The sequence below is a fragment of the Furipterus horrens genome, unplaced genomic scaffold (genome assembly GCF_987537825.1).
Source record: "Furipterus horrens unplaced genomic scaffold, mFurHor1.1.pri manual_scaffold_1, whole genome shotgun sequence".
Taxonomy (NCBI): Eukaryota; Metazoa; Chordata; class Mammalia; order Chiroptera; family Furipteridae; genus Furipterus; species Furipterus horrens.
In genome coordinates, this window is record NW_028327171.1 from 40,630,143 (window position 1) to 40,657,987 (window position 27,845).

Below are 27,845 nucleotides of genomic sequence, written 5' to 3' on the forward strand. Positions count from 1 at the left end.
ACTTCCATTATAGTTTACCTCACTAGACTTTCAACTGAAATAGAAGCCAGAATCAAACCACATTTACTGAGAAGAGATGAATCATACCAGCATAAACCTGTTGTTCATATCAGTCTAGGCAGCACACATGAGTTATGAGCAGGTTTTTCCACACCAGCTGTGTATGTGTGATGCTCAATAGAATGAATGTTTAACAATTAAACTGGCTTTAGGTATGTAGCATAGAAGGAATCAAACTGAACATCAGTTGTGATTATCCACTTGAAAAGCTCGTTAAGGAATGAATTATGGAATAGTGGATTAATTAAGACCATGTAGAAATGCATATTCCATTTGTTCATAAAACTTTTTTAAATGAATCAAGCAGAAGGACTTAATATATTATATGGCCAGTTTAGGAGAAAATTTTCTACTCTTTCCTCCAAATGAAAAACATTAACATTTACTAAGAATGCTTACTCAGTGCCATATATTATTTCAAATCATTAGCATGGAAATTCTTTATTATGTCCATATTACTCTGATTTTCTTGATGAGGAAAATGAGTGTCAGGAAAGTTTAACAATATATTTAGGTTACCTAATTACCACATTGTGGAGCTGAGATTTCAAAGTTCTTTCAACTAAGTCATGAGATAGTCATTTCTGATAGCTGTTATTACTGTATTCCCCTGGCTGGTTTGGCTCAGTGGATTGAGCGTCGGCCTGCGAGCTAAGTGTCGCTGGTTCGATCTTCCAGTCAGGGCACATCAGAGAAGGAAAACTCTGACTCCAAAAAACCTCCACTGCCTTGCGGCATACCTCTTCAGGGGAAAGGCTAAGGGAGTAAACCCCGACAGAAAATCCAGAGCCGGAGTCCCTAAGGCGGTTTGACGTTGTAGTCAACACCGGCAACTCCTGCGGCACACCTGAAACCAAGCTGTATTGACTCCGTCTTTCCCTTGGACCCTTCAGCTGCGAAGAGAGGGGGGGTCTGCTGCATGGGCAACAGCAGACCCTCCATATCACCCTGCCCAGGCTCTGTAGCTTCAGCTTCACTGGAGAGGACACTCCAGCGTCATCGCAAGATGTCAATTCAACACGGGAGGAGACAGATACCGTGTCACTCCCGAGTCAGACTGCACAACCATTCTCGGCGGTGCAGATAGACTCTTAAGAAGCTACACCATCGTCTCTCGAGACGGACGGCTGCCGACGACAATATTACTGTAGATGTGATGCTACATTTATTTCATTGTATGCACATGCAAAACAATCTTATATTAAAGATCCCAATCCCAACTTGTTTGGCCAGTCTGTCTCCTCTTCTAGACTATAAGCTCCATAAGATAAGGGTCATGACTGTTGTGTTCACCAATATATCCTAGTACCTAGGCTCAGTGCCAGTCACATAGTTACATCTTTAATAAACACTTGTTGAATGAAGAAATAATGCTGAATTAACTTAAAAAATGGCAGTTTTATCCACAGGCATCCTTTCACAGGTGGAAACACTGAAAAGAAAAAAGACAAAACAAAAAAGAGCATTTTGCCTGCAGTAATACAATTATTCATGACAGAGTAAAGATTAGAAGCCCAGAGTCTCGGAATTACTGAGCTCAATGAGCCAAGTCACCAGCAGGCAAAAGGACAGGTACATTATTTAACTTGAGCTATGTCCCCCTGAAGCAGAAGTCAAATGCATTGCAATTACCTAAACAACAATTGGCCCACATATGTGACAGTGGTCATGGTGACTCCCACACCCATCTCTAGCCAGAAGAGTCCATACATTGTTGACTCAGCCACTGAAAAGCAGCCTGTGATAAAAATTTAGAGAATCCATTCTCTCATCTGAGTCTTCTCAAAGAGGCCATAGTGTTCAGTGATACACTTCTCTACCTCCACAACTGGGCAGCAAACAGAGCTCTTCATTCAGTCTTCCAGGCATCAAACTTGGGAAGAAAGGTCTTTCACATTCTTGTTAGAAGACATTGTCAAGAGACTATTCATGAGTACTTGCTAGTCCCCCAAAAATGACACTAAGGCTTAAGGGGTGGGTAGAGGAATAGGAACAAAGAAATGGAAGGACCAGCTAGAGAGTGAAAAAGAGAACCAGGAGAGCACTGTCTTGTAAGTCATTTTTAGGAGAAAGAAATGACCAATGATAGTGATTCCAGATTCAGTTAGGTTGACAGCTCAACTAAGATGAGGAGAGACAAGTAACTATAAGCACCTTTTATTTATTTATTTTTTTAATTTAATTTTATTACATTTTATAGAGTATATTATCACAATAGTTCCATTTTTCCCCCTTTGTTCCCACCCCCACCCAGCATCCCCCTCCCCCAGCAATCCCTCCCTTCCCCAGTCCATGTCCATGGGTCATGCATGCAATCTCTCAGGTTTCTCCCTTTCCTTTGTTATTATTATTTTAGAATTAATTCATTAATTGATTTATTTTTATAACAATAAAAAAGTAACATTTCCCCCCCGCCCCCAGACTTGAGATCCTTTATAATCTTATAGAGGACAGTGGGCGACGGTCTTCTGCTCTTCTAGCTGCTTCAAGCTGGGCGTGGTCATCATCCTACCTACTATAAGCACCTTTTAAAAAGAGCAGTTCTGGTATAGTTCAAAGGTCAATTTGTTATTCTGATCCCTGCATGGACTGTGTACTCCTCAGCAACTAAAATGGGCAGCTCGGTGTCTACAGTACCCAGTACAGCACCTGGCACATAGGCAGCACTTAGTAAATGTTGTCAAACACATGCCCAAACAAATTAAAACAAAATACAGTGCTTCATTTTGGGAGAACACATCCCAATGATATTTCAAACTCCTTTTAATAATAAATACCAATGAAATTAAATCACTAGGTCTAAAATTATCACCATACACTAGACTTCTTCCTCCAAAGGGCCTGAAGCCAAAACAACTCAATTCCTATGGAGAACATACAATTTGCTGTCAGCAAAGATAAAGTCCCATGCATTAGAAGCATTCCTAAATTCCTGTGCTTTGAGTGACCTTTTAAGTCGCTGCTGTGATGTCATTAGTATTACAATTTTATGCAAGATTAGGCATGTAATTATGTGTTGAATAGTTCCTCCGGCTCCTGCTTGCTGTGTAATAAGGCAGAGTGCATTAAGAGTATCCCATGTGCATAGCTCAAGGCCACTGACACTAGGAAACTGCATCCACTTTGCTCTTTCCTGCCTTGTGTCTCACCCGCCCTTGCAGCTGTCACCTTGAGGCCTCTGCACTGGTAGAAAGTGAGAAGTGACACTCTAGAGCTGTTACTCTCCATCTGAAGTTTCTAGAGGCAGGGGAGTCTCCATAAAGAACTTATTTGTTATTTGTTGGCAAGGATGCGGAGAAAGGAGACCCTTGTGCACTGTTGGTGGGAATGTGTAGGCACTGTAGAAAGCAGTATGGAGATTTCTCAAAAAACTAAAAATAGAACTACCATATGACCTAGCAATTCCATTTCTAGATATTTATCTAAAGAAAACAAAATGTTTATTCCAAAAAATATAGGCAGCATTATTTACAATGGCCAAGATATGGAAGCAGCGTAAGTATCCATCGCTAGATGAACAAAGAAGATCGCGCATGCGCACGTGTGTGTGTGCGTGTGCGTGCACACACACACAACCACAAAAAAAAATGAAATATTGCCATTTGAGACAACATGGATGGGTCTAGAGGGTATTGTGCTTAGTAAAATAAGTCAAGCAGAGAAAGACAAATACCATATGGTTTTGCTTATATTGTGGAATCTAAAAAAACAAAAACAAATGAACAAACAAAACAAAAACAGACTCATAGAAACAGAGACCAAAGGGATAGTAACCAGAGGGAGGGTAACCAGATGGTGAGATGGGTGAAAAGGTGAAAGGGAATATAGTCAATAATACTGTGATAAGTTTGCACAGTGACAGTGATCATTAGAAATTAGTGGGGCGATCACATTGTAAGTATAAAAATGTCAAATCATTGTATTGTACACCTGAAACTAACATAATAATGTAAAAGAACTGTACTTAAATTTTAAGAAAAAGAATTCAACTTAATTAAATAAGAACCTGAGAATTTGTAGCATGTTTCTCATTTTGGCTGCATGGCAGAATTCACTGGGCACCAGTATTTTTTAGAAGTTCCCTCATATGATTCTAATGTATGTCCAGGGTTCAAAGTCACCTTCTTTATGCTTCTCTTGCTGAGGATGGGTATTAACTTAATGTGAATGAGGAAGTACTTCAGATTTTATTATCTCAATATCTCAGGAAACTGTTTCTTCTCTATTGAGTGTTACTGACCCATAGGGGAAAAAAATCAATAGTCTCAATGTACAAGTAGGAAAAAACTTAATAAAATTTTTTAACAAAAAAAATTCAATTATGTTTGCTTTAAAAATTAATAACAAGGGGAAAAGAAATAAATTAATGTTTAGTATGTACCATGTCTCTTAATCTACCTTAAGTACTTTTGCATCTATTATCTCATTTATCTTTCAAGCAACCCAGAAAGGCAAGTGTTATTGTTCCCGTTTTTCACAGTTGAGAAAACAAAGACACAGAGATGTGAAATTGACTTGTCCAAAGTCACACAGCTAGTAGGAGGTGATACCAAGACGTGAGCAAACAAACCAGTCCATCTTTTCATTAGGCCATGCTGCCCTCTCTAAAGAAAATCTTATTGGGTGATAACGCAACAAGGAATAGAAACTTCCTGTCCAAGTCAATGAATGAGACAGAGGGAGCAGAACAATCAGAAGCAAGGAGAGGAGGTAGGGAGTGGGAAAAAGGAAGGACATTCCAAGCTAAGGGAAGGATCCAGAAGGAGCCATGGGCTGCACCCTGTGTGAGCCACACACAGGAGGCCAGTGTCAGTACCAATGGTCATGCTTTCCAACAGACACTTAGATGGTCAAGGCAGCAAACACAACCAATGTGTCACCGTGTGTCCTGTGCTGTGCCAAAAAGGAGCATGAGACACAGCCCTGCCCTGAATGCCCACACCCTTGCAGGGGCGGCAGCCTAAACTGTCCCTTGCTCTAACAGAGGTAAATGCCAAGAATTGGGAGCAGAGCTGATGAAGCTGCTCTTGCGGGCCAGAGAGGGCTTCCAGAAGAGGTGACATCTGAGATGGCCTTAGAAACAGAGAAATTCCTTCACTGGCAGGGAAGGGAGGCAGAGGGAAACTGTGACCAGAGTCCAGGAGGAAGAAACCCACAATGTGTGTGCTTGAGAAATGGAAAAGACCCTGTTATAAATTCCTGAGACAAAAAATTGTTCCAGTCTCACTGACTCCCTGTTTTCATTCAAGGCCGATAGTCCATCTTTTAGTGTTTCTAATTTTCGCATGATAGTCATTGCATAGAGTCATGGCTCTGCCCGATTCACCGTGGTTCATAGGTCCCTAAACAATGGAGTTAGACCCCGGTTTCCTCCCCTTTCCCCAAGCCCTGTGCAGCCACTAACACAGCTCTGTTTCATGCCAGGATCCCAAACTACAAGATTTTATAAAGTGTTTTTCTTGTCTCTGTATAACTTTTCCTAATCACAATTCAAATGAAATGTTCCTTGGCAGAATTGAGATAATTATGTAAGGAGTTCAGGAGGTCTGCCTTTGAGCTGAGAGAACCTCCAAACCAGCTTCATTAACATAATCCGAGTGATTCTTTGAAGCCTGGAAATTGTTTTCAACCCCCACCAACCTTTACACTGTTGTCCTGAAGCAGCTACTCCCTTCCCTTTTAATTAACGAATAACTTAGCAGTTTTAAATAACTGTGTCTTTATGAAAAAAAGAAAACTGGCATAAAGAAACTCAAATCCACTATTGGAATAACCTGAGGAGTCAATAAGTCCTTTCCAACAAGCTTTTAAACAGTTAATTAGAATAAATATCTATCTTTCATCTCTCCCTTTCTGTAGCATCTTGAAACAACAGAGCAAGGATGCAACTACAATAGTGACACACAGTCTGAAAGTATCCTAAGTGTATTTAAGTCACTGCAGCCCTTTCGCTTTGAATGATTTCAAAGCGTTTGTAATATATATGGTGTCTCTATTAAATGCTAGCTAATAACCAGTATTAGGCCAGGAACTCGATCATTTACTGCTTTACTTGGACTCAAATTGTGCCACTTTTCTTTGTTTACTCCACATCCCAGTCATTTGATGGATGATTAAAGTGACCAGAAGATTCTACCAGAGTCAATGTTGAAATAACTTCCTGAAAGTTTAAGCCAGTCCTCGTTCTTATGAGGATTTAATTCATTTAATATAAATTAAAATTATTCTCATTTCCTGAAGGCTGACTTGTTTTTATTCTAATGAATTTAATCTCTATTCTATATGTTTTTAATTAAATGTTTTGGGTAACATTGATTAATAACATTATATAAATATTAAAAGTATATTATAATTCAACATCTATATGTTTTATTGCATGTTCATGACCTGAAGTCTAGTTTCGTTCCATTACCATATACTTAACTACCTTTACTCAATTCACCCTCCTCCTTCTCTGGCAACCACCATTCTGTTGTCTCTACCTATAAGTTTGTTTCCGTTTGTTTTTTTAGTTTGTTACTTTTTTATTTTATATTTTATATATAAGTGAAAGGTAGAACTACCATATAATCCAGCAATTCTTCTTTGTGGAATATACCTGAAAAACATGAAAACACTTACTCATAAAGATGTATGTACCTCTATGTTCATTACGGCATTATTTACAATAACCAAGGCATGGACACAATCTAAGTGCTTATAAATGGATAATTGGATAAATAAGATATTATATATATAATATTTAAAATTTTTAATATATTGTAATGGAATACTACTTAGCCATGAAAAAGGTGAAATATTGCCATTTGCAACAATATGGGTAGATTTTTTAAGGTTTATCTTATTCTCATTCAAGGGCATATCCATTGATTTTTAGAGATAGGGGAAGTGAAAGAGATAATAGAAACATTAATATGAGAGAGCAGCATCCATCAGCTGCTTCCCTGACTAGGGATCAAACCTGCAACCTAGGTATGTGCCCTGACTGGGAATCAAACTCACAGTGCTCCAACCAACTGAGAGACCAGCCAGAGCAACATGGATGGATCTTGAGAGTATTATGCTTTTGTTATGTTTTGAAGATGTTCAAAAGGGACATAAGTAACTTTTTTCTTTTTTTTATTACTTTTTCTCTAAATAACTTTCAATATACCCAATCTAAGACATTGAAAGAGCTAGCAGATTTAACATCTAAATCTTTCTAAAACAGTTTAAGGCAACCATTTGGGTGCATCTATTCATCCCTGTCATTTATCCTAGGAGATTAAGGGTGGAAGTATGATTTCTTACTGAATACCGAACCCCTGCCACCTCCCATAACCTCCGTTTCTTCTATCTCTGATGCTGACCAAGGGTTATAGAAGGAGCTCTATAACCAGACCTGCCCCAAGAATGTCAGCTCACAATGACTTACAATAGAGTTAGGTTTTTTCTCCACCATACTGAATTACATAATTTTAGAGCTGAGGGGTTCTTAGAGTTATCTATTTTAAACTTTTCATGTTCCAGATTAAAACAATGAAGCCCGAGAAAAGTGAAGTGACTTGCACAAAGCTACATAGCTTGTTAGTGGCAAAAGTGGGCCTAAAACCAACCACTGGCTGTGAGTACATGCCCCGAGCCCATGCTGCTAAGTGTTGTCTGCGAACCAGTGATATCAGCATCACCGTAAAGATTTTTAGAAATGCAGAGTCCTGGGCCCCACCCCAGACCCACTGAATGAAATTCTACATCGTAAATCCCCAGGAAATTTGTATGCACATTATAGTTTGAAAATCACTAGACTAGACCATAATGTGTTTTTCTCTAGAGAGTACAAGAACTGGAGGCAAACAGACACTGGTTGGAAGCATGACTCCACACTTTCTAAACATGACAAATATCCTAATCTTCTGTAAGCATCATTTGTAATCAGGAAATAACAGTACTATCCACCTTACATGGTTTTCATAATAGATATATGCATGTACATTTCATAACATATGTATAGATAATATATGCTAAGTGCCTCACTAATACAGTATATAGTAGCTACTATTATATGCATCCTCATGCTTACCATTAATATTGTGTTCATCCTTAAGAAAAGACAAAAGCAAAAATGAAACCATAAAGGAATCACCTTCTTTCCTTTCTTCCTTTATTTTACTTGTTAAATATCATTATAAGGTTTATATATAATTCAGATTTATAGGATATTTCATGTTTATAACTCCGTAGATTATTATTATGTAGAAAATAAATAATAATAACTATTTTTAGTGTTGTGCTTGGATACAAAAAGAACATATCCCTAAGTCAGTCATAGCCAAAACAATATGACGTTTCTCTAATATTTTGGCTCTGGATCCCATAAGCCTGGCCTCAAGGAGCCAGTGAGTATCTACTGCCACCACTGCTATGATTTTCGCAGATGCTCACCTGCGAGGGGGCGAACCCACAGCTTTGGCAAAAGTAGTGCACATTTAAAAGATAATGCTCCATCCCCAAAATGCCACATCTGTCAGCTTCAAGGAAAATATTTTTCAGAGGAAAGGAGAAAAAAAAATTAGTATCCAAATCTGAGCCAAAATTTTGGGAAAAAAAGATGGACAGAGTGTGAAACCATATCAAAATTATATTCCTGGAGGAGGCATTTTGGAGGGAATATGATGCTAACCTCAATTAGAAAACCATGTTACCTTAAGGCAGTGGCTCTCAACCCCAGCAGTGCTTTAGAAACAACTGAGAAGCTTTAAAAAACATTGACTGTACATTTTGTGGGGGGCCATGGAAGGTAGGGGTCATGCTTCGGTGTTTTTAAAAGATTCCTAGATTTTAATGTGCAGCCAAAGTTAAGACCCACTGCCCCTAGAGGCAGAAGCCTGGTCTTATTTAAAGGACAATGTACTGAGACTTGACTTGTTTGTTGTTGTTGACAGAGTTCCCAAAATATAAAGTAATGCACTGAATTTCAGTGTGTACCTCTTTCAGGTCTTTTCATCATTCCTCCAGGACTTCCACCATAAGGAAAGGAGCCCCTGGATCAACATCCTCTAAGATGTTTATATGGACCAGTGGCCGGACCTCTTCATCTTATAGACACGATGAGAAAAGGTAACTGACTACCCAGACAGGATGCTGATGGGAAAGCTTTGGACAAATGTGCTTTACATGTTGCATGTGTTAATGTAGGCTAAGCTTTATGTTGAGAGATTGGGGTTTCAGACTCTTGGGCCTTCCTCCTCCTTGCACTCTCCATGCTCACTCCCACCACATAGCTTTGCAAAGTCTGTTGCCTGTGAGAAACGCCCTTCACACATGCACATGCATACCCACTTGGCACTTGGCAAACTCCATCTCTGCCTTCAGATACCCATTCAGTCAGAACCTCCCACCATCCTCTTGACCAGCACAGGCTGTGTTTTACTCTCCATTGAATTTCCAGCACTTACCACTGTACCTAACTCATGCTCAATGTTCAGTACTTACTGAACTGAAATGATGAATATTGCATTTCAAGACACTGGAAATATGGCAGGGAAGGAAAGCAGAAACTGAGAGGATAAAAAGAGGATGGACAAGTCTGTAGAATCCTCAGATTCCTTAAAACAACAGTCTGGGATAAGGGAGAAATGAGGGAATAAGAAGGAAGATTAAAGGACAAAGGCAGTGTTCATAAAAGAAAATACGACAAATACACCGCTCTATTCATCCCTCCCATGTAGGTTTAGGGAGTAAACACATGCATTAAATTCTCTGGTCAGTTTTAAATATTTGTTTTCTTTGGCATCTCTCTCTTTTTCATTGACTTTGCACTATTGCTTAGATTTGGTGAAGCTAAGTGTTAAACAAAACTGCCTATATTAGCATTTTACAATGTATGCATAGTTCACCTACCTGCAGATCATGATAGAAATCAGGATTGATAAGTTGTGCTGGACACAGGAAGAAAGACGAGAGGAAAGTTTACTGGAATATAGTTTTGAGAGCTGGCACTTTTATTTTTTCTTTCTAAATACTGCATTTTCATACAGATAAAAGCCTTTGAAAAATTCTGAAAACAAGATTGTTCTTCATAATAATTATATATTACTGCAAAAATCCTGAAGCAACTTTAATATTCACAATAAAAAACCTGGGGAATAAATTATAAAATGTAATAAACATGTCACTTAGTATTTTTTAATTTTTTTGATAATATTAACTAAAAATAAAGTTGAAAAATAACATACAAACAACAATTGCAGCAACAAAAAATATATGTATAAGAAAAAGCATGGAAGGAAAAGCGTGCTTTTCAATTCTTAATTTTCCAAGAGCTTTGCAATATGTTATCTTAATTGTAGAAAAAATAATGACATGATATTTGAGTAAAATTATAGCCCAGAAGGCAACTCATGTTTGAACAAAATTCAAAAAAAATTCACAATGTTCATCATAATGCCAGCAGATCAACTGAAAATTTACTGTCTTTGTTCATCTCTAGACTTTCACATGCTTCTCAATGCTTAATCAAGTTATTTTTTCATCTGCTTTCAAGCCAACTAAGTTGAATTATCTATACTATAAAACTAAAATCCCATGTGTCATTTCAAAGTTCCATATTGTATGTGTAATTGCCTCATTTCCTTTAAAAAAAAGTCCACTACCAGTGATGGTGCAGAAGGGCGGAGATTTTGTTGCACTACAGGAATATTGTGACTCTCGGTGGTCAGCCTTCCTGAGATTTTGAAGGCTTCATCAGAGCAGATGAAGTGAGATGTATTTGTTTCAGGTTCTATTTATTCTCATCAAAAAATGTATTTGAGTACATTTTGCTCTATATATCTTTTCTTACAAACAAAGGGATTAACATTTACAAATAAGTACTGTGTAACTGCATGTTTTACATGAACTGTTCTCTTTCAATGTATAAGAGAGGGGTTATTGTGCCCATTTTACAGATGGGGAGCTGAGGTTCAGAGATGTTAAACAACTTCCAAGGGTCCAACAACTAGCCAGTGATGGAATCAGGGTTTGAACCCAAGGTCATACTCTCTCCCCTACACCCCACAGCTTACATAGCATCAAACATGAGCTATTCGGAGAAGCAATGAAGAGGCAGGCCCACAAGGGGAAAATAGTGTTAAGATAGAGTTGAAAGTAGTAATGTTAAAGGAAGTAATAAACATGTGAATATGATATATTGGCAATACTTGTGGAGTTAAATGGAGCAAATAATTAGCTTCACATTGTGCACCAATAAGATTTATGAAACTCTTAAATTACAACTTTTAGTTTTTTCAGAGTATGATTTCAGTAACCATGGGATGTAAAATAATTAAAATATTGACTATAAGTCAATCATTTCCAGGAGGTTTTATTTATGAAATGGGGGTACCAAGCAAGGTTTATTAAATTAATCTGCATGGCATTGACCTATGAAGTCAAAGGCAAATGGAAAAACAGCCAACAAATACAGCAGTAGAATCTGCCACTAGGCGAGTATCCTTAGTTTGATGTTGGTTCATTTTTCTTTACCCTTCCTGACCACATTTTCATCTTCACTGTAGGATAACACTCAGAGTTTAAAACTGACTTTGAACAGCATCTACTGCTCTGCTTAAGATGTTCTTAGTGGCAGTAATCATGGTGATAATGAAAGTGATGATGGCTGATAATGAATCTAGATAATTAAGGTCCTCAAGTTAATTATTTTGAGACAAATTAACTACGTTGTCTGGCAGCACTGCCCAGAACTGCTGGTAATTGTTCCACCCTCAGTTTCTTCTCATTCTGCACGTCTGGCCTCTGTGCCCAGCTTCCCCAGCTGTGCTCCTGTGTCAGCCCCAGGGGCCAGGCAACCAAGATCCTTGGCTCCACTCCACACAGCCTCTCCCAAGACTTGCACCAAACCTCTCAGGATATTTGCTGCCCTGGGATTCCTCAAGAGGTGGAATACCAGGAGATAGCTTACAGACAGGTGCAGCAACCAAATGGAAGGAAAAGACCACCAAAAATTCTGAAACCAAGTGTTTTAAAGCTCAAGAGAAATTGAAGTCAATTGTACTTTTTAACATTATTTTAATTCAAAGCCAGTCCTTTTTCTGATCATTTGGTATATGCAAAACACTGGTTTCTATCCTTATCCTCCATTCCATACGTCCAGCAATATAAAGAAACACTTTTCTTTTTCTGATAGGTGAGCTTACATTAATCCCTAAATTGCAGGTGGCAAAATAAATAAAACAGCAGCAAGAATAACTAATTTAGAATTAGAAGAAAGAGGTTATTGGCTAAGAACATGACAGCTGAGTATTTATCAAACATTCTTCAAATTGTTTTATTAACTATTGAACTGATATGAAGGAATATATATATCACATGTTAGCATACTAAGAATGATGATATAATAAATATCTGAGTACACTTCATTAAGCTTAAAGAAATTAGAATTTTTTAAATCCTAGAGAATGCTTCTCTAGGAGCATCATTCTATCCCAGTCCCCGCACAGGAATAACCACCCTCCTGAATTTTGTGTTTATCATTCCCTTGCTTTTCTTCATGAGTCTTCACAATTTACAATACGTTGTTCACTGCTGAATGTTTGGAGACTTTATATAAATGATATCATACCATGTGAATTGCTCTGCAACTCACTTTTTTCACCAAACACAATGTTCCTATGATTTATATGTGAATAACAGTGGCTCATTTTCTCTCCTGTTGTATGCCACTATATAAATATACTGCCATGTATTCATCTAGTCTCCTGCTAATAGACATTTGTATTATTTTCAGTTCTTTTTCTACCAACAATGCTGCTGTAATACTTTTTATTGATGTCTCCTTGTACATATACAAACACTTCTAAGGATATATATCTAACTTGGAAATGGTTGGTTCAAAAGTACACAGTTTCAAAGCTATCATTTAGAATGGAAGGGCAGATAAAGTGCTTTTCAGACAAGGTAAAGCTAAAGGAGTTCATCATCACCAAGCCCTTATTATATGAAATGGAAAAGGGACTTATTTAAGAAAAAGAGGATCAAAACTATCAACATTAAAATGAGAAAAAAACTCACAACTATCAACAACAGAACATAAAAAAATAAAAACAAAAACAAACTAAGCAAACAACCAGAATAGGAACAGAATCATAGGTATGGGAATCATTTGGAGGGTTATTAGCTGCGAGGGGGGAGGGGGAGAAATGGGGAAATGGTGCAGGGATTAAGAAGCATAACTGGTTGGTACAAAATAGGGGGCAGTTAAGAACAATATAGGAAAGGATGAAGCCAAAGAACTTACATGCTCAACCCATGGACATGAACTAAGGGCTGGGGGATTGCTGGAGGGAAGGGGTTACTGGGAGGAGGGGAGCAAAGGGAAAAGAAATTGGGACAACTGTAACAGTGTAATCAATAAAATATACTTAAAAAAAAAATTTTGCAGTTTCCACTTTACCAGGTAATGCCACTGCTTTCCAGAGCAGCTGTAGATATGGATAGGGTATTACTGTCCAACAGCCTTGCCTAGAGTTTTTATATTTTTAATTTTCCTCAATTCAGAGGGCATTGTGCTTTCAATTCCCATTTCTCAGGTTAGTAATAAGATCGAACCTATTTCTCTACTTCATTTTTGCCAAGTGCCTGTTCAAGAATGTGGCCCATTTTTCTACTAGATTGTTTGTCATTTTCTTATTGATTTGTAAGAATTCTTTTCTTTTAAAGATTTTTTTAAAATCTCAGTTGCCTCTCCTACACTCCCCAACTGGGGATTGAACCATAACCTAGGAATGTGCCCTGACTGGGATCAAACCCACAGCCACAACCTATTGGTGTATGGGGTGATGTTCCAACCAACTGAACCACACAGCCAGGGCTGTAAGAATTCTTTATAAAACATTATGTGAACCCTTTGTCTGTTTACTGTGTGCAAATAGCTTCTCTAAAGAATATGCACAAATGTCCGGTACATTTATTCCTAAGTACCTTCTTTTTTTTAATGTTTAAATTACATTTTCTACTTTTACTGGTATATGGGAAGGCAAATGATATATAAAATTTGTTTCAACTATGCTAAATTTTGTCATTAATTCTAATGATTTACCTGTAGGTTCTTTTATACTTTCTTCATAATTATATCATTGGTGAATAATACATTTTTGTTTCTTCTTTATCAGTGAATGAATATATCATTCATTTGTTTTTCTTGCTTTATTATACTAGTTAGTGAATCATGAATAAAACAGGCAATAGTAAACATCTTGGCTTTGTTCTTGTTCATAAAGTAGATTCTTTAAACATTTCACCATTAAGTATAAACTTTAGTATTGTAACTATTTTCTCTATACTATTTATACCAGAAAGAATGTTTCTATTTCTAATTTGGTAATAATTTTTATCATGAATAGATTTTAAGTTTTATCAAATATGTTTTTCTACATTTATTGCATTATCCTATGGTAATAACCTTTTCAAATGTTTATGTAATATATTATATTAATAGATAATCAAATAATGACAACACTATATTCCTAGGATAACCCTAACCTGATCATGACATATTTTCACTTTTATATATTGTTAGGTTTGGTGAACTAATGTGGTTTTTAAATTTTACATTTATGTTTATGCAGTTTTCCTTTTTTGTCTGACTTGGTTTGGTACCAAATTTTGCTAACTTCATAAGTAGTTTGGGTTGCATTCCATATTATTCTCTCCTCTGGAATGATTTGTATAAAATAGTTAGAACTCACATATAAATATCAGAGCCTAATATTCCCATTATGAGGATATTTTAAATTTATGACTCCATTGTTTAATGATTTAGAACTATTTTGATTTTCTAGTTACTTCTGAATCCATTTCAGTTAGTTATATGTTTATAAGAATTTGCTATATATTTTACTAAATTATTTATCAAAGTTTTCAAATGTCTTGCTATAGTTATATTTAATATCCCCTATTATCTTTCTAATCTATTCTGTACCTGTGCTTATGGCTTTTTAATTCCTGATATTTATTTGGGCCTTCTCTATTTTTTTTTTTTTTTTATTGATCAGTCCTGTCAGAGGCTTGTCTTTTTCATTAATCTTTAGAAAAATAGCTTTGAATTTATTAATTTCCTAATATAATTTATCTTCTATTTTATTTATTTTTGCTCATGTTTTTTATTTACTTTTTTACACTTTATTTTAACTCCCTAAGTTGGATGTTTAGCCCATTAATTTTCAGGCTTTCTTCTTATCTAATATAAGCATTTAAGATCATATATTTCTATTTGTGTATTGTTTCGGTTGCATGCCACCAGTTGCTCTATAGTGTTTTTCTTATCATTACATTTTAAATACATCCTAATTGATCATGTTTTATTCTATGACCCATGAGTTTTTGTAATTATATTTTTATTTCCATATAGAGTCACTATTTTTTTGTTTGTTATTTTTTTCTACCTTTGGTGCACTAGAGCCAAAAAATATGCTCAATATAAAGGTTATAAGCCTCAAAGATTCTTCAGGTTATAAGAATAGCTTAACTTATCTAAATAATTCACATAATTTTCTACTTTCTTTTATATTTTTCACTAAAGACTTATAAAATTTAATATGCTAATATATCAGGGGGGGAAATGAGAATTAGCAATTAAGATACCATTTGGAAATTGTGTGATCTGGTAAGTTAAAGACAGGTCTAAAAAGAATTAACTCCTACTTTTGTCTCCATCATTTTGCTCTCACCCGTAGTCTCTTATTTATAAAATAGTATTACAAGTCTTCCTTGGCAATTAATAACATCAGGTTTGTGGACAAAACCCCTCATGTTAATGACAGTATTAAGTGTGGCTGTCCTTTGTTCCCAAACTCAAAAGCACATTCCCTCCAAATGGAAAGGACACTTTAAAAGATCGAAAACAGAAAAACAATTATACTGATCACATTGGACCATATAAATATATACCTACTAGCTCAAAAAAAGAAAAAACACTGAAATCTGAAATTAATAGAAGACGAGGATATACATATGAGAAGCACATCTCAAACATGTGGAAGGCTTTGGTGGACAGAAGGCAGACCAGTGGCTGTTTTAAGGCCACTCCCAGCTCTGCCATATGGGATAACAGGTTGAGTGTTCCTGGGGCAGAACTACATAGCAAGTCTGCTCATTTCAGCTCAGCTGGCACTTAGCAATTCATTGCCCCACAGATCCATCCTCACAGGATCTAACAGAAGGCACTTTTCCTTGAAGTCTAGAAATTAGAGCTCTTAGTGCCTGAAAATCTCCCAAGTTTTCCTAAAAGGAAGGCTAACTTTATTGGTAGCAGAGTTCACTGATAGGAAGACAGAAGCCAGGGGCCTTTTTCAGCCATGGTTCTCTGATTTATTTGGTTTCAGTAACCATTTAGCCCCCCAGTGCTGGCTATTGCACAACATAAGCATATGTGCAGCCATTTCTAACCCACATAGAAGGAACATAATTTGTGAGCCTAATAAATGCAAGAGACTGAGCTTACAAAGATGAATGTGGACTGGCTGTAGCTCTTGAGCAGCTCGATATTCAGTGGGCCAGAGAGGCATAAATATAGAGATTCAGTATGTTAAGTAGTATGTGTAAGTTTCTGAAGTGCTCTCTGCCAAGTAATTTCAGATATACATAATTCTTCACTTCTACTCACATCATTCCTATTTCTCTTTTCTACATCTTCTAGGAGTCTCCTCACCTCCATACAGCTTCAGCACTCTTTGCTGACCTCCCTTCTTGGCCTCTGTGAGCTCTAGTACCCAAGCTGTCTTTTGTTTTTCTGACTATCTAGAAAGTCTCATTAAACCCATAGCGTCAACTCTTACTTCTGGACACAAATGATGCCTAGATCTAAATCTTCATCATCCTGCCCCCATTTTTTCCCAACCCCTCTTTAACACCTGAAGTGCTGGGAGAGTTTCAGAATCAGTCAATTTGTGTCCAAATGTAAAGCTTTCTAAACAACCAACCACACTAGCATGAGTGACCTTCCTAAAGTACCAATCTAATGGTATCACTTCCTTGCTTAAATTATTTCAATTGCTTCTCTAACTTCAGAAGACACACAAGATCTTTCATCTCTGGCCCCTGCCTATCCAACCACTTCACTATCTGCCATCCCCCACCCACCAGATCCTGGAATCCAACCACACTCAACTACCCCAATTTCCTCACGTTGTGCTTGGATACTCTTTCCCTTCCCAGTTGTTCACTCATTGGAGACTCAATTCAATCTGTCACAGTACCTGAACCATCCTTGCTTAAACCAAGTTATTGTGGCCTTCAACTGGCAGGCTTCTTAAACCACCTTTCACGCTAATTAATAATAATCATAGCCCTGGGTCAACTTATCTACCATTAACCCTTCAAGGAATGCCCAATAAAATGATAGCCAATTTGCCTGAAGCCAATATGCCAAAAAAAAAAAAAAAAAGTCATTTATCAGTCAATCATTTGATTATTTTATCAAGTATGTTATTTTCCAAAAGCTTTGCATGCTCAATGTAACCCCACACAGTTTTATGGGTTAGCAGCGACCAAAAAGGTTGCAGGAGACCTGGATTTGGGGCCTTCAGACTCTCCCCCTCTGTCTCAGTTTCTGCATCCACCTGCCCCTTCATCTTTCCCTCCCTTTGTCCCCAACACCCTCTGCCTCTAGTCTTCCCTTTTACCTGTCCCAGGTTTTCCCTCCCTACTCCCTGCTACCGCCATGCCCTATTGCTCTCTCTGTTCCTCATAATGTATAATTTGCCACAAGGATATCAGCAATGCTGAAATGTTAGCAAAACAGCAAATGATTTGAAAAAGGATTTGAAAAAGAACAATATAAACTGAAAGACTTCCATATGAAATGCTAAACTTTTGTTACATCTATTAGAAAAATATATTCAGACATATATTCAAGAAAGCTATAGCTATGAATATATTCATAAGAATATATTTATGAGACTAAGTCTCCCTAGGAAACTTAGATTTTTTTTTAAATCAAACAGAGCTTTAAAATACTGCTAAAAATATATATTTGTAAGAAGAATATACTTTATAATTGAACTTATTTTTAAAGAATAGTCTCAAAATATATATAAGAAAAATATATTCATATTCATTTACTATAATTAAAACAATACACCTTAAAATACATCTTTATTAAATCTGTAAATGTGTTAAAGTGGGCAAGTTATTAATTTAGCAAAGTGATCATTCAATAAATTGGTGATTGGCCCATCTTGGTGCATTAGCCATTCAGTAACTGATCCTTCCGCAAATCCACCCCTCCAGCATATTAACTTGCTTTCCTCTTGTTCTCCTGTCAAATCAGTCTCATTGCAATGCACTTAAATACTTGTATCTCACCCAGCTCCCTCAGGAGATGTCTGATTCACTTTGTATCTCCAGAACTTAGCACAATGTGTTTCATCTTATGAAGACTTTAAAAAACATTGACAAATGAATATACAAATGAATTAATAAATGACCTTTACCCTGCATTAACCTGAATACTTTTCTCCTGCAGACTAAATAACAAGGGAATCTGAATTTAAATGAATGAAGGCCAAGGAGAAAAAACTTTGCATATTTGACTCTTCATAACCATATTTGTACAAGGTCTGTCCAGAAGGTATCCAGCCATGTAATATGAAAAATGGAGACATTTATTGAAGAAGATACAAGATAGAAGAAACATTGTACATAGGTCAATGATGCCTCAGTCCCCTTCAAAGTTGGCACCTGGGGACCTCACACAGTCCTCCTAATAACCATCAGCTGCCCCATAATATTTTCCTGAATATCATTGACAGTCTGATATCTCTTCCCTTTCAAAGGTGATTTTAGTTTTGGGAAAAGCCAAAAGTCACAGGGTGCCAAATCTGTTTTGTAGAGAGACTGAGTCACCTGGGTGATTTGATGTTTCTCAAAAAAATCTCTGCACAAGACATGGTACATGAGTGGGCACATTGTTAAAATAAAGCTGCCAATCACCAGTTGCCCATAGCTTCGGCCTTTTGAATAATTCCAATAGCTTCCATGAAGGAATGTTTAAGCTTAACGCAAAATTTTATGCAGATTTATTGCTCTACTCACTCATTTTGAATGTGACAGCCACACAGTATATACGCTCACTCAACGGCATCTACTGCCCCCACTGACTAGTACAGTGAAATTATCATTGTTCATGTCTGTGCATTCCAGTCCACTCTCCTTGGTTGCCAGGTTACATCAGTGTCATGCAAACCATTCTCGTTGTATTAACAATGGCTGGACTTTTTCTGTACAGACCTCATAAATATATATATATATATATATATCAGAGAAGGAAAACTCTGACTCCAAAAAACCTCCGCTGCCTTGCGGCATACCTCTTCAGGGGAAAGGCTAGGGGAGTAAACCCCGACAGAAAATCCGGAGCTGGAGTCCCTAAGGCGGTTTGACGTTGTAGTCAACACCGGCAACTCCTGCGGCGCACCTGAAGCCAAGCTGTATTGACTCCGTCATTCCCTTGGATCCTTCAGCTGCGAAGAGAGGGGGGGTCTGCTGCATGGGCAACAGCAGACCCTCCATATCACCCTGCCCAGGCTCTGTAGATTCAGCTTCACTGGAGAGGACACTCCAGCGTCATCACAAGATGTCGATTCAACACGGGAGGAGACAGATACCGTGTCACTCCTGAGTTGGACTGCACAACCATTCTCGGCGGTGCAGATAGACTCTTAAGAAGCTACACCATCGTCTCTCGAGACGGACGGCTGCCGACAATATATATATATCTTCATAAATATTTTGCTTATGAACTATAGGCCTAATATCAAAGTTTAAGAAACTATCTAAATATGGTGCTTGAAATAAAATGTTATTATGTTGATTTTTGCTAGGGAGAAAAAAAATATCTTTATTGAACAATTAAAAATCTTTTTTATGCAAAGTATTCTGTTCTACTTGGGTTTGCCTTGTAGATTTATCTATAACTCACATGCTGTAAAAGGATTTAAATAAAATGTCCTCTGTATATGTAGAAAAGACTGTACATATCTTCTAGTTGTTATCGTCAACATGTATAAATGTTGATTTGTATCCACCATGCTGATTTATGGTTCACCCGAAACCATGAAGCTCACACTGCTCCTTCAGAGTTTAAACATACTGCTTTGCCAGCACACACCAACTAGATCTGCTTCAAACTTATAAATCCAATTTCCTGCTTTATACCTACTGTTGTACATCCCTCATATTCAAAACTGAATGTGTAGTCATGCTTCAGCTTCATTCTTCCTCCTGAGATCTCAACCTTAGTGACCCATACTGGCCTTCATTCCCTTATTTCTCCCAAACTCTCTTTTAAGAAGATTCATATACAAAGAGCCAAAGGGAGATCAAATACTAGCTTCATTAACAGTAGCACAGTAACTCCCAAATACAAGGCTTCCCAGTATGAAGGATGATGTTTAGGTGTGAGGCCTAATATATACCATTGTACTCCTCCCTAGCATTGAGGGTAACGAGAGATGGGAGGGACCACCTCACTTATCCACTTAGTCTCAGGTTGTGGACGCTCCCTCTCCCAACTGAAACTTACCACCTGGAGATAAGAAGGCCAAAGCACACCAGACCTGCACAAAGGCAATGCCAAATGATGAATAAAACATTGTGCTACATATGAGCAGTGTGATCTTCAGGCTCACCCAAAAGCTAGATCTGGCCACTGGCTGTCAGGCTCTGGCCATCTCGCCAGTCAGATGTCATTCCTCTCCACCTGAGCTCAGAACACTATGTTTGTGGGAGAAAGAATCTTACAAATATACCAGCAGCTTCTCACTTCTTACCAGGGCAGCAAAAGTCCTCTCTTGTGAGCCCTGATGACTAGGGAAATAAGATTTCCTGCCTTAAAACTCTCTACTATTTCCCTAGTCATCCAAGCCAAGTACTTGGGCATAAATATAAACTACATTATTTTTCTTGCTTCCTTATCATCCCTTATATTCTATTGATCACCACATCTTGAAGTTTCATCTCCTAGATCTTTCTTCATCCATTCTTTTATCTCCATCTATCCTCCCCTGATGTTAGATCCAGTCCTCATCATCCTTTGCCAACACAACAGTAACGATCTCCTAATTCTTTTTGATTTAAGTCTTGTTCCATTTTTAAGCTAATTTCCACATTGCAACTGGAGTAATTCTGAAACTCAATTCTGATCATGGTACTCTGACAGATTCCCATTTACTACAATGATAAAGGCCAAGATCTTTAGAATGACTTACAAAGCCCTTCATGACCTACTACCTTTCCCAACACACCTGCCCCATTTCCCTATCCCATAGTCATCCCAGTAATAGGAAATGCCTGTAGTTTCTGACAGTCTGTACAGCTGCAAATCTTCATCCCTTTGCTCATGAAATTTCTCCTGTCTGAAATACTCTTGACTCCTGTCTCATCTGGTTAACTCTGATTCAACTTTAAAGATTCTGTTGAAGCCATTACTGCTTGAGAAAGTTTTCTGTAACCTCAATCCTTGTCCCTGTCCTGCTCTCTCAATATGAGGAAATTGCTCCTCTTCTATACTCACTCTGTGAATAGCTACATCATTGACTTGACTATGTTACGCTGTTTTTTTTTTTTTTTTCTATGTCTGCCTTCCTACTGGTTAGGGGCCATATCCCTAGTAACTAGAAGTTACTGGCACTCAAAATAAGTCTCTGGTTTAAACTGAACTCTTCATTTTCCCAAATCATTCATTCATCTCTTAATGCATCCATTAATTCAGTAATAACTTATTGATGAATTTTATGAATTTCACCCCACTTGCCCACTTTTGCCTGGCTGAGTAATATCCTAATTTCCCAGATGTGTTTGGCCTGTGTGGAAACCAATCATATTCCTGCTTCGCTACACATTCCAGAGCATATGAGCCATTTTCAAATTGTGATTTGTAAATTACCCATTTGAGTCATTTTTATATGTTCTTGTTCCAGTGACATTCCTGACTGATTACAGGGCACCTCTTTTATGGGTATAGACTGACATAAGCGATGCTGTCTGACAGCCTAATACTCTGGAACTGTGAGACTGTCACTCCCTCCTTGCTGGCTCCCATCTACAGAAAATGCAAATCTCAATGGCAGCCATCAGAAGTAAATACACTGTGATAAACAATAATAGCAAAGTAATGTCAGATCATTATTTTACAGCAGGGCTTTGAAGTCACTCAGATTTAGCTTGTCTCTTATTGTTTCAGCAGTCGGCCTGCTCAAGGGCTTTAGATGCTAATGGGCACTGATCTTTTTCTTTTTTTTTTAATTCTAGTTCATAAAGGGTCAAGTTTAAAGAGCTTTGATATAAACCCTACATTTTCCAAAGAAAATGGGGATTGTTAAAGGGTGGGAGGTAGCCAGCTACCTGGGGGCAGTGGGCTTGGGAACCTGAGAACAATGAATGAGAGGGTCTCTCAGTGCTTTGGCAATGAGGATAATGAGCGGCCAAAGTGAGTGTCGGCAGAGGGGACCCAGGAAGAACACAGCCATGGAAAGATGAGGAGCAAAGTCCTCTCTATGATTCTTCCCCCACCATGGGCTTGTTCCTCCAGGAAACAGTAAGATTTGTATAAACTACCTCATAAAAAGAATTTTAATATAATAATAATAATAGCAAGCTAATCGGTTAATTTTATACCTAATAAACAGGTCAATAAATATTATACCCTAAAACCTTTTGGAAATATATTAAGTATATACACATTCTCACATCTCTCTCAGGAACCAAAATATTTAACAACCAGCCCAGAATAGATGCTCACGATAAACACCAGGAGGGCCGTCCTGGAGCACAAAGTTAAATGCATATACACACAACTGAATATACACATGACCGCTCAGATACTAGACATCTCTTCTCTCCCCTGCAAAGTTCCATATTCAATTCTACTCTGGTTTCTTTTTAAGCAACAAGAATGACTAGTGATAAAATTGTTAAAGAAAAATCTGAAATTATTCTTGTGTATATATATTTTGCCTTTCATACCCAATGTTGCTGCTGTAAAATAAATGACAAAAATAAAAATAGTAATAACTAGCCAAAGTTCTAGAGTTTCACCTTGATTTGACTAACATTTTTCTAAACTCACTCAAGTGTTTACAAATAAAAGAAGGCTGAGTCACCACTCCACATCTTAGCATTGCTTATAAATCTTAAGTCAACAGAAGCCTAAGCAGCCCTAAGCTTGAGGAAAATGTTAAACAAAAAAACTTTTGTCTATCACTATTAAGGGGAAATAAGTTTTTAGGTTACAGATTCTCAATGCATGTTGCCGTTTATTTGAATTAATGTTCCATTGTGCATTCAGAGAATATAAAATGATCAGTGATGATCAGCTGGGGGTTAAATGGAAGAAGCAACAAACTTAAAGTATTATGTTTTTTGGGGGGGTTTGTTTTTTTTTAATAATTTATTTATTTATTTGTTAGTTTTGTTTATTTACTTATTTATTTTGAGAGAGGGGAAAGGAGAAGAGAGGGAGAGAAACATCACTGTGTGGTTGCCTCTCACTTGCACCCCCAACTGGGGACCTGACGTGCAACCTAGTCATGTGCCCTTACTGGGAATCGAACTAAAGTATTATGTTAATGGTTGGGAGGATTGCTTTTTTTTTTTCCTTTAGGTTTAGAGAGAAGGAAACAGTATTTAAAGGTAGACATGGGTCCCCAAGTAAGGAAGGAGGACATGTTTGTTTGTTTGTTTGTTTTTAAGTGTGTTTTAAATATGCTCCTGAGATTGATTTTTATCAGACTATATTTATTTTATCAGCAAATGGTCAAATAATACATTTGTTCCATGAGAAAAGAGAAGGGTTTGGGCTACTTGTTTCTGCTCAGGGTTGCGGGTGTGTGTATGTGTGTGTGTATGTGTGTGTGTGTGTGTGTGTGTGTGTGTTGAGAGGCAATGGGCACAGGCACATGCTGGGATCTAATTACACTCAGGCAGCTTTGGAGCGTGCTCCTCTTGACCTCCCTGGCCTGGGAAGGCACAGGCAGTGACTTACCCACTCTCTAGGCGTGTGCTAATTAACTATGAACCTCATATAAGACTATTATTTTCCACCTCAGAAATATTTACCAAAAAATCAGAGACCACGACCTACTGGACAAAAGGAAAACTGTCACAGCCCTGAAAGCAGGCGAGGACCGGGCCATTCTCCTGGGACTGACCATGATGGTGTGCTCCATCATGATGTACTTCCTGCTGGGCATCACACTGCTGCGCTCATACATGCAGAGGTAACACCACTTGTCTTGTCTCTTCCTTCTCCCCCCTCCCCTTCTTTCCTGATAAGAACTTTGAGCAGTACCTGGCACATACTATTTTTCAATAATATTGTCTAGTAATCGTCGTCATCGGCTGCCGTCCGTCTCGAGAGACGATGGTGTAGCTTCTTAAGAGTCTATCTGCACCGCCGAGAATGGCTGTGCAGTCCGACTCGGGAGTGACACGGTATCTGTCTCCTCCCGTGTTGAATCGACATCTTGCGATGACGCTGGAGTGTCCTCTCCAGTGAAGCTGAAGCTACAGAGCCTGGGCAGGGTGATATGGAGGGTCTGCTGTTGCCCATGCAGCAGACCCCCCCTCTCTTCGCAGCTGAAGGGTCCAAGGGAAAGACGGAGTCAATACAGCTTGGCTTCAGGTGCGCTGCAGGAGTTGCCGGTGTTGACTACAACGTCAAACCGCCTTAGGGACTCCGGCTCCGGATTTTCTGTCGGGGTTTACTCCCTTAGCCTTTCCCCTGAAGAGGTATGCCGCAAGGCAGCGGAGGTTTTTTGGAGTCAGAGTTTTCCTTCTCTGATGTGCCCTGACTGGAAGATCGAACCAGCGACACTTAGCTCGCAGGCCGATGCTCAATCCACTGAGCCAAACCAGCCAGGGGTGTCTAGTAATAATAATACAGTATGTCTATTTTTACATTGTCTTCTGTGTGCCAAGAACTTTCCATGCATTACTTGTTTAATTTTCACAACTATTCTATAAGGTAAATGTTAATATACTCATTATAAAAACAGCAAAACTGAGGCTCAAGATAGAAACAATTTACCCAATGTCACACAGCTCTACCATATGACAGAGTCAAAATTCAAACAAACACCCCACTAATTCCAGGGACCCTGTTCTTGTTTCTTCAATACCTCTGTTCATTCTCCACCCTCATTCCTTTTCTACCCCATCCCTCTCCAGCAACACCCCACACATCAGTCATTCTCAGTTACACATTTAAACTTCCTGAGAAACTTTTTAAATACTGGTGCTCAGTCCCCACCATCACCACCCCAGAGGTCAGATTCAACAGCTCTGGAGTGGAAACCAGTCACCATTTGTTTTTAAATTTCCCCAGGTGATTCTAGTACGCTGTCAAGGCTGAGAAACGCTGCCATGCACCAACCTGAAAAAAATTACGGTTTGAACCCTTTTCATTTTACTGTTTGCCCGTGGTTTACTGAATAGATAGGGAGGCAATTAAATTACTGAGATTTCATACGTATTCCCCCCTGAGGAAGCCACAGCATCTCTAGCTAACATTGCCTGTAAATTGGATGCTTTGAGCACGGGAGAGCCCAGCATTACTCTAACTAATAGGGAAAGTCTCACAGTGGTTCAGTGTAAAGAGATGAGAGCCTTTCAAATGAAAAACCAAGGTTTCGATCCAAAAGAGAATCAAGCCGCTTTGTGGCACTTAGTTCTCCTCCTGAATTAATACTTTCTCTTAAGAAGCAAACTGTAGCTGAAATACAGTAATTTGCTAAAAGCAAGGCATCGTCTTTCTCGTCTGTGACTGCTCTGCTCTGCCTCTCGCTCGGATGCCGTCAGCTGTCTCCATCTCAGAGGAGGTGCTGATGACTCAGGCCCCAAGTGCTCACTGATTCCAAAACCACTTTCAGATCCTCACATCTGCTTAGAACGATCTAAGACTTTTCCCTCCTTGGATAAGCAAGCTCCAATTGCCCATGTCCTAGGAAAATTCAATTTGCCACACCAGAGGGGATCAGGGCTATTATACTGCCTCTGGTATGAAACTGGACATGAGAACGTGGGTCCTATCAACATGTGTCCAGCAAAAGAAAAGGTTATTAATCTGCAAAGAAAACATGTTATCTTCTGTTCAATACAGAAGTCAGCTTACACCCAGAAGCAAAATATTGACTGCTGGTGTGTTACTTCCTAATCACAGATGCCACCCTGGATCATAAAATTATAAATATTTTTTAATAAAAGGCTAGTCAATAAGCAACTGAAAGTTTGTTTTTTCCTTTAATCTTTCTAACTGAGAGACCCCAGGGCACAAACATGAAACCAGTAGTCAGCATAGAAGGTCCTTTTTACCATTGTGCTCATGGGAGGCAGCACAGCAACATGAAACCAGCCTGGGCCTTGGAGAAAGAAACCCTGGCTTAGGTGGAATCATAGTTTCCATCACTTATTAGCTCTGTGTCCTTGCATGTTACTTAATTTTCCTGACCCTCAGTTCACTAACCTTTACGGGGAACTAATACCCAATTTATAGGCAAGAGAGGATAATATGTATAAAACACCAGTTAGGATGAAGAGGTATGCATAAGTGATTGCTTTTGGTAAAATCAAAGTGTGGAGCTACCTTTTCTCCCTTATTAGAAAGATATTAAAGAAATATATCCTGCACTGGCTGGTGTGGCTCAGTGGATTGAGCACTTGCCTGCAAACCAAAGGGTTGCCAGTTTGATTCCGAGTCAGGGCACATGCCTGGGTTGCAGGCCAGGTCCCCAGGCAACCAAACATTGATCTTTCTCTCCCTCTCTTTCTCTCTCCCTTCTGTCATCTCCCCTCCTCTTCTCCCTTATCCCTTCCCTGCCTACACACTGGGAAGACACTGCAGAGGTGAGGACTGGGGCATGGCAGGAAGTGGCTGACAAGGTAGGGGTACAGAGTGAATGAGGGCTGTGATATAGTCAGGTGCCTTATGCTTATCAATGAATTTGAGAAATGAAAAAAATAACAAATCAAGCATTGAAAATATTATATTATAACCAATTGTAGTCATTGAAAGAGTTCTCAGGTGCCAGGCAAATTTTGTCTATGTTTAGTATTACTGTGTGCCTAAAGCTGCTCTATTCAAAGGTATTATATATTTGGAAAAGATTCTTCAGGCTATGGACAAATGATCCCCTCTATTTATGCCTTCTTTGCTGTTAGCTTTTTGGACCTGTGTTTTACTCTCCCCATCTCTCTGCAGCGTGTGGACTGAAGAGTCTCAATGCACCTTGCTGAACGCATCCATTACGGAAACATTTAATTGCTCCTTCAGCTGTGGCCCAGACTGCTGGAAACTCTCTCAGTACCCCTGCCTCCAGGTGTACGTTAACCTGACTTCTTCGGGCGAAAAGCTTCTCCTGTACCACACCGAAGAGACAATAAAAATCAATCAGAAGGTAGGTCACCCCAGCAGAGCTCCCACACCCAACTGATCTCTCTCTGAAGTTCTCCTGTGCCAGCATTTCAAAGGAAAATGCCACCAGGAAGCAGGCCCTGCCTCATCTATAAACAGAACTCACTATTTAACTCTGGCCTGGGAAACATTTATTTTCTGTGCAAGTTGTGGACAAGTCATTCCCCCATTTTGTGGAGTGCAGATTTACTCTTTACTTCCTTTTAGAAGAGTAAACATTGTATCCTTATTTATACACAGTGGACTGAGTCTTTCAAAGCAAATGTACAGCTTCGAGCTGTACAAGCCAAAAATCCACCTATTTGTCATACACATGGGAGCCATGGGGTAAAGCTGTATTTTG

At 38.5% G+C, this 27,845-nt stretch overlaps 1 protein-coding gene across 1 annotated transcript in view; it reads left to right on the plus strand.

Annotated features, from left to right (window-relative positions):
• KCNMB2 (potassium calcium-activated channel subfamily M regulatory beta subunit 2) overlaps positions 1–27,845 on the plus strand; it is a 230,726-nt gene that overhangs the window by 192,915 nt on the left and 9,966 nt on the right. The window contains exons 2-4 of the mRNA XM_090277983.1: positions 9,034–9,156; positions 24,141–24,311; positions 27,290–27,485. Of these exons, the coding sequence (XP_090134109.1) occupies positions 9,101–9,156; positions 24,141–24,311; positions 27,290–27,485 (423 nt within the window). The 5' untranslated portion in view covers positions 9,034–9,100. The remainder of the gene's footprint in view (positions 1–9,033; positions 9,157–24,140; positions 24,312–27,289; positions 27,486–27,845) is intronic.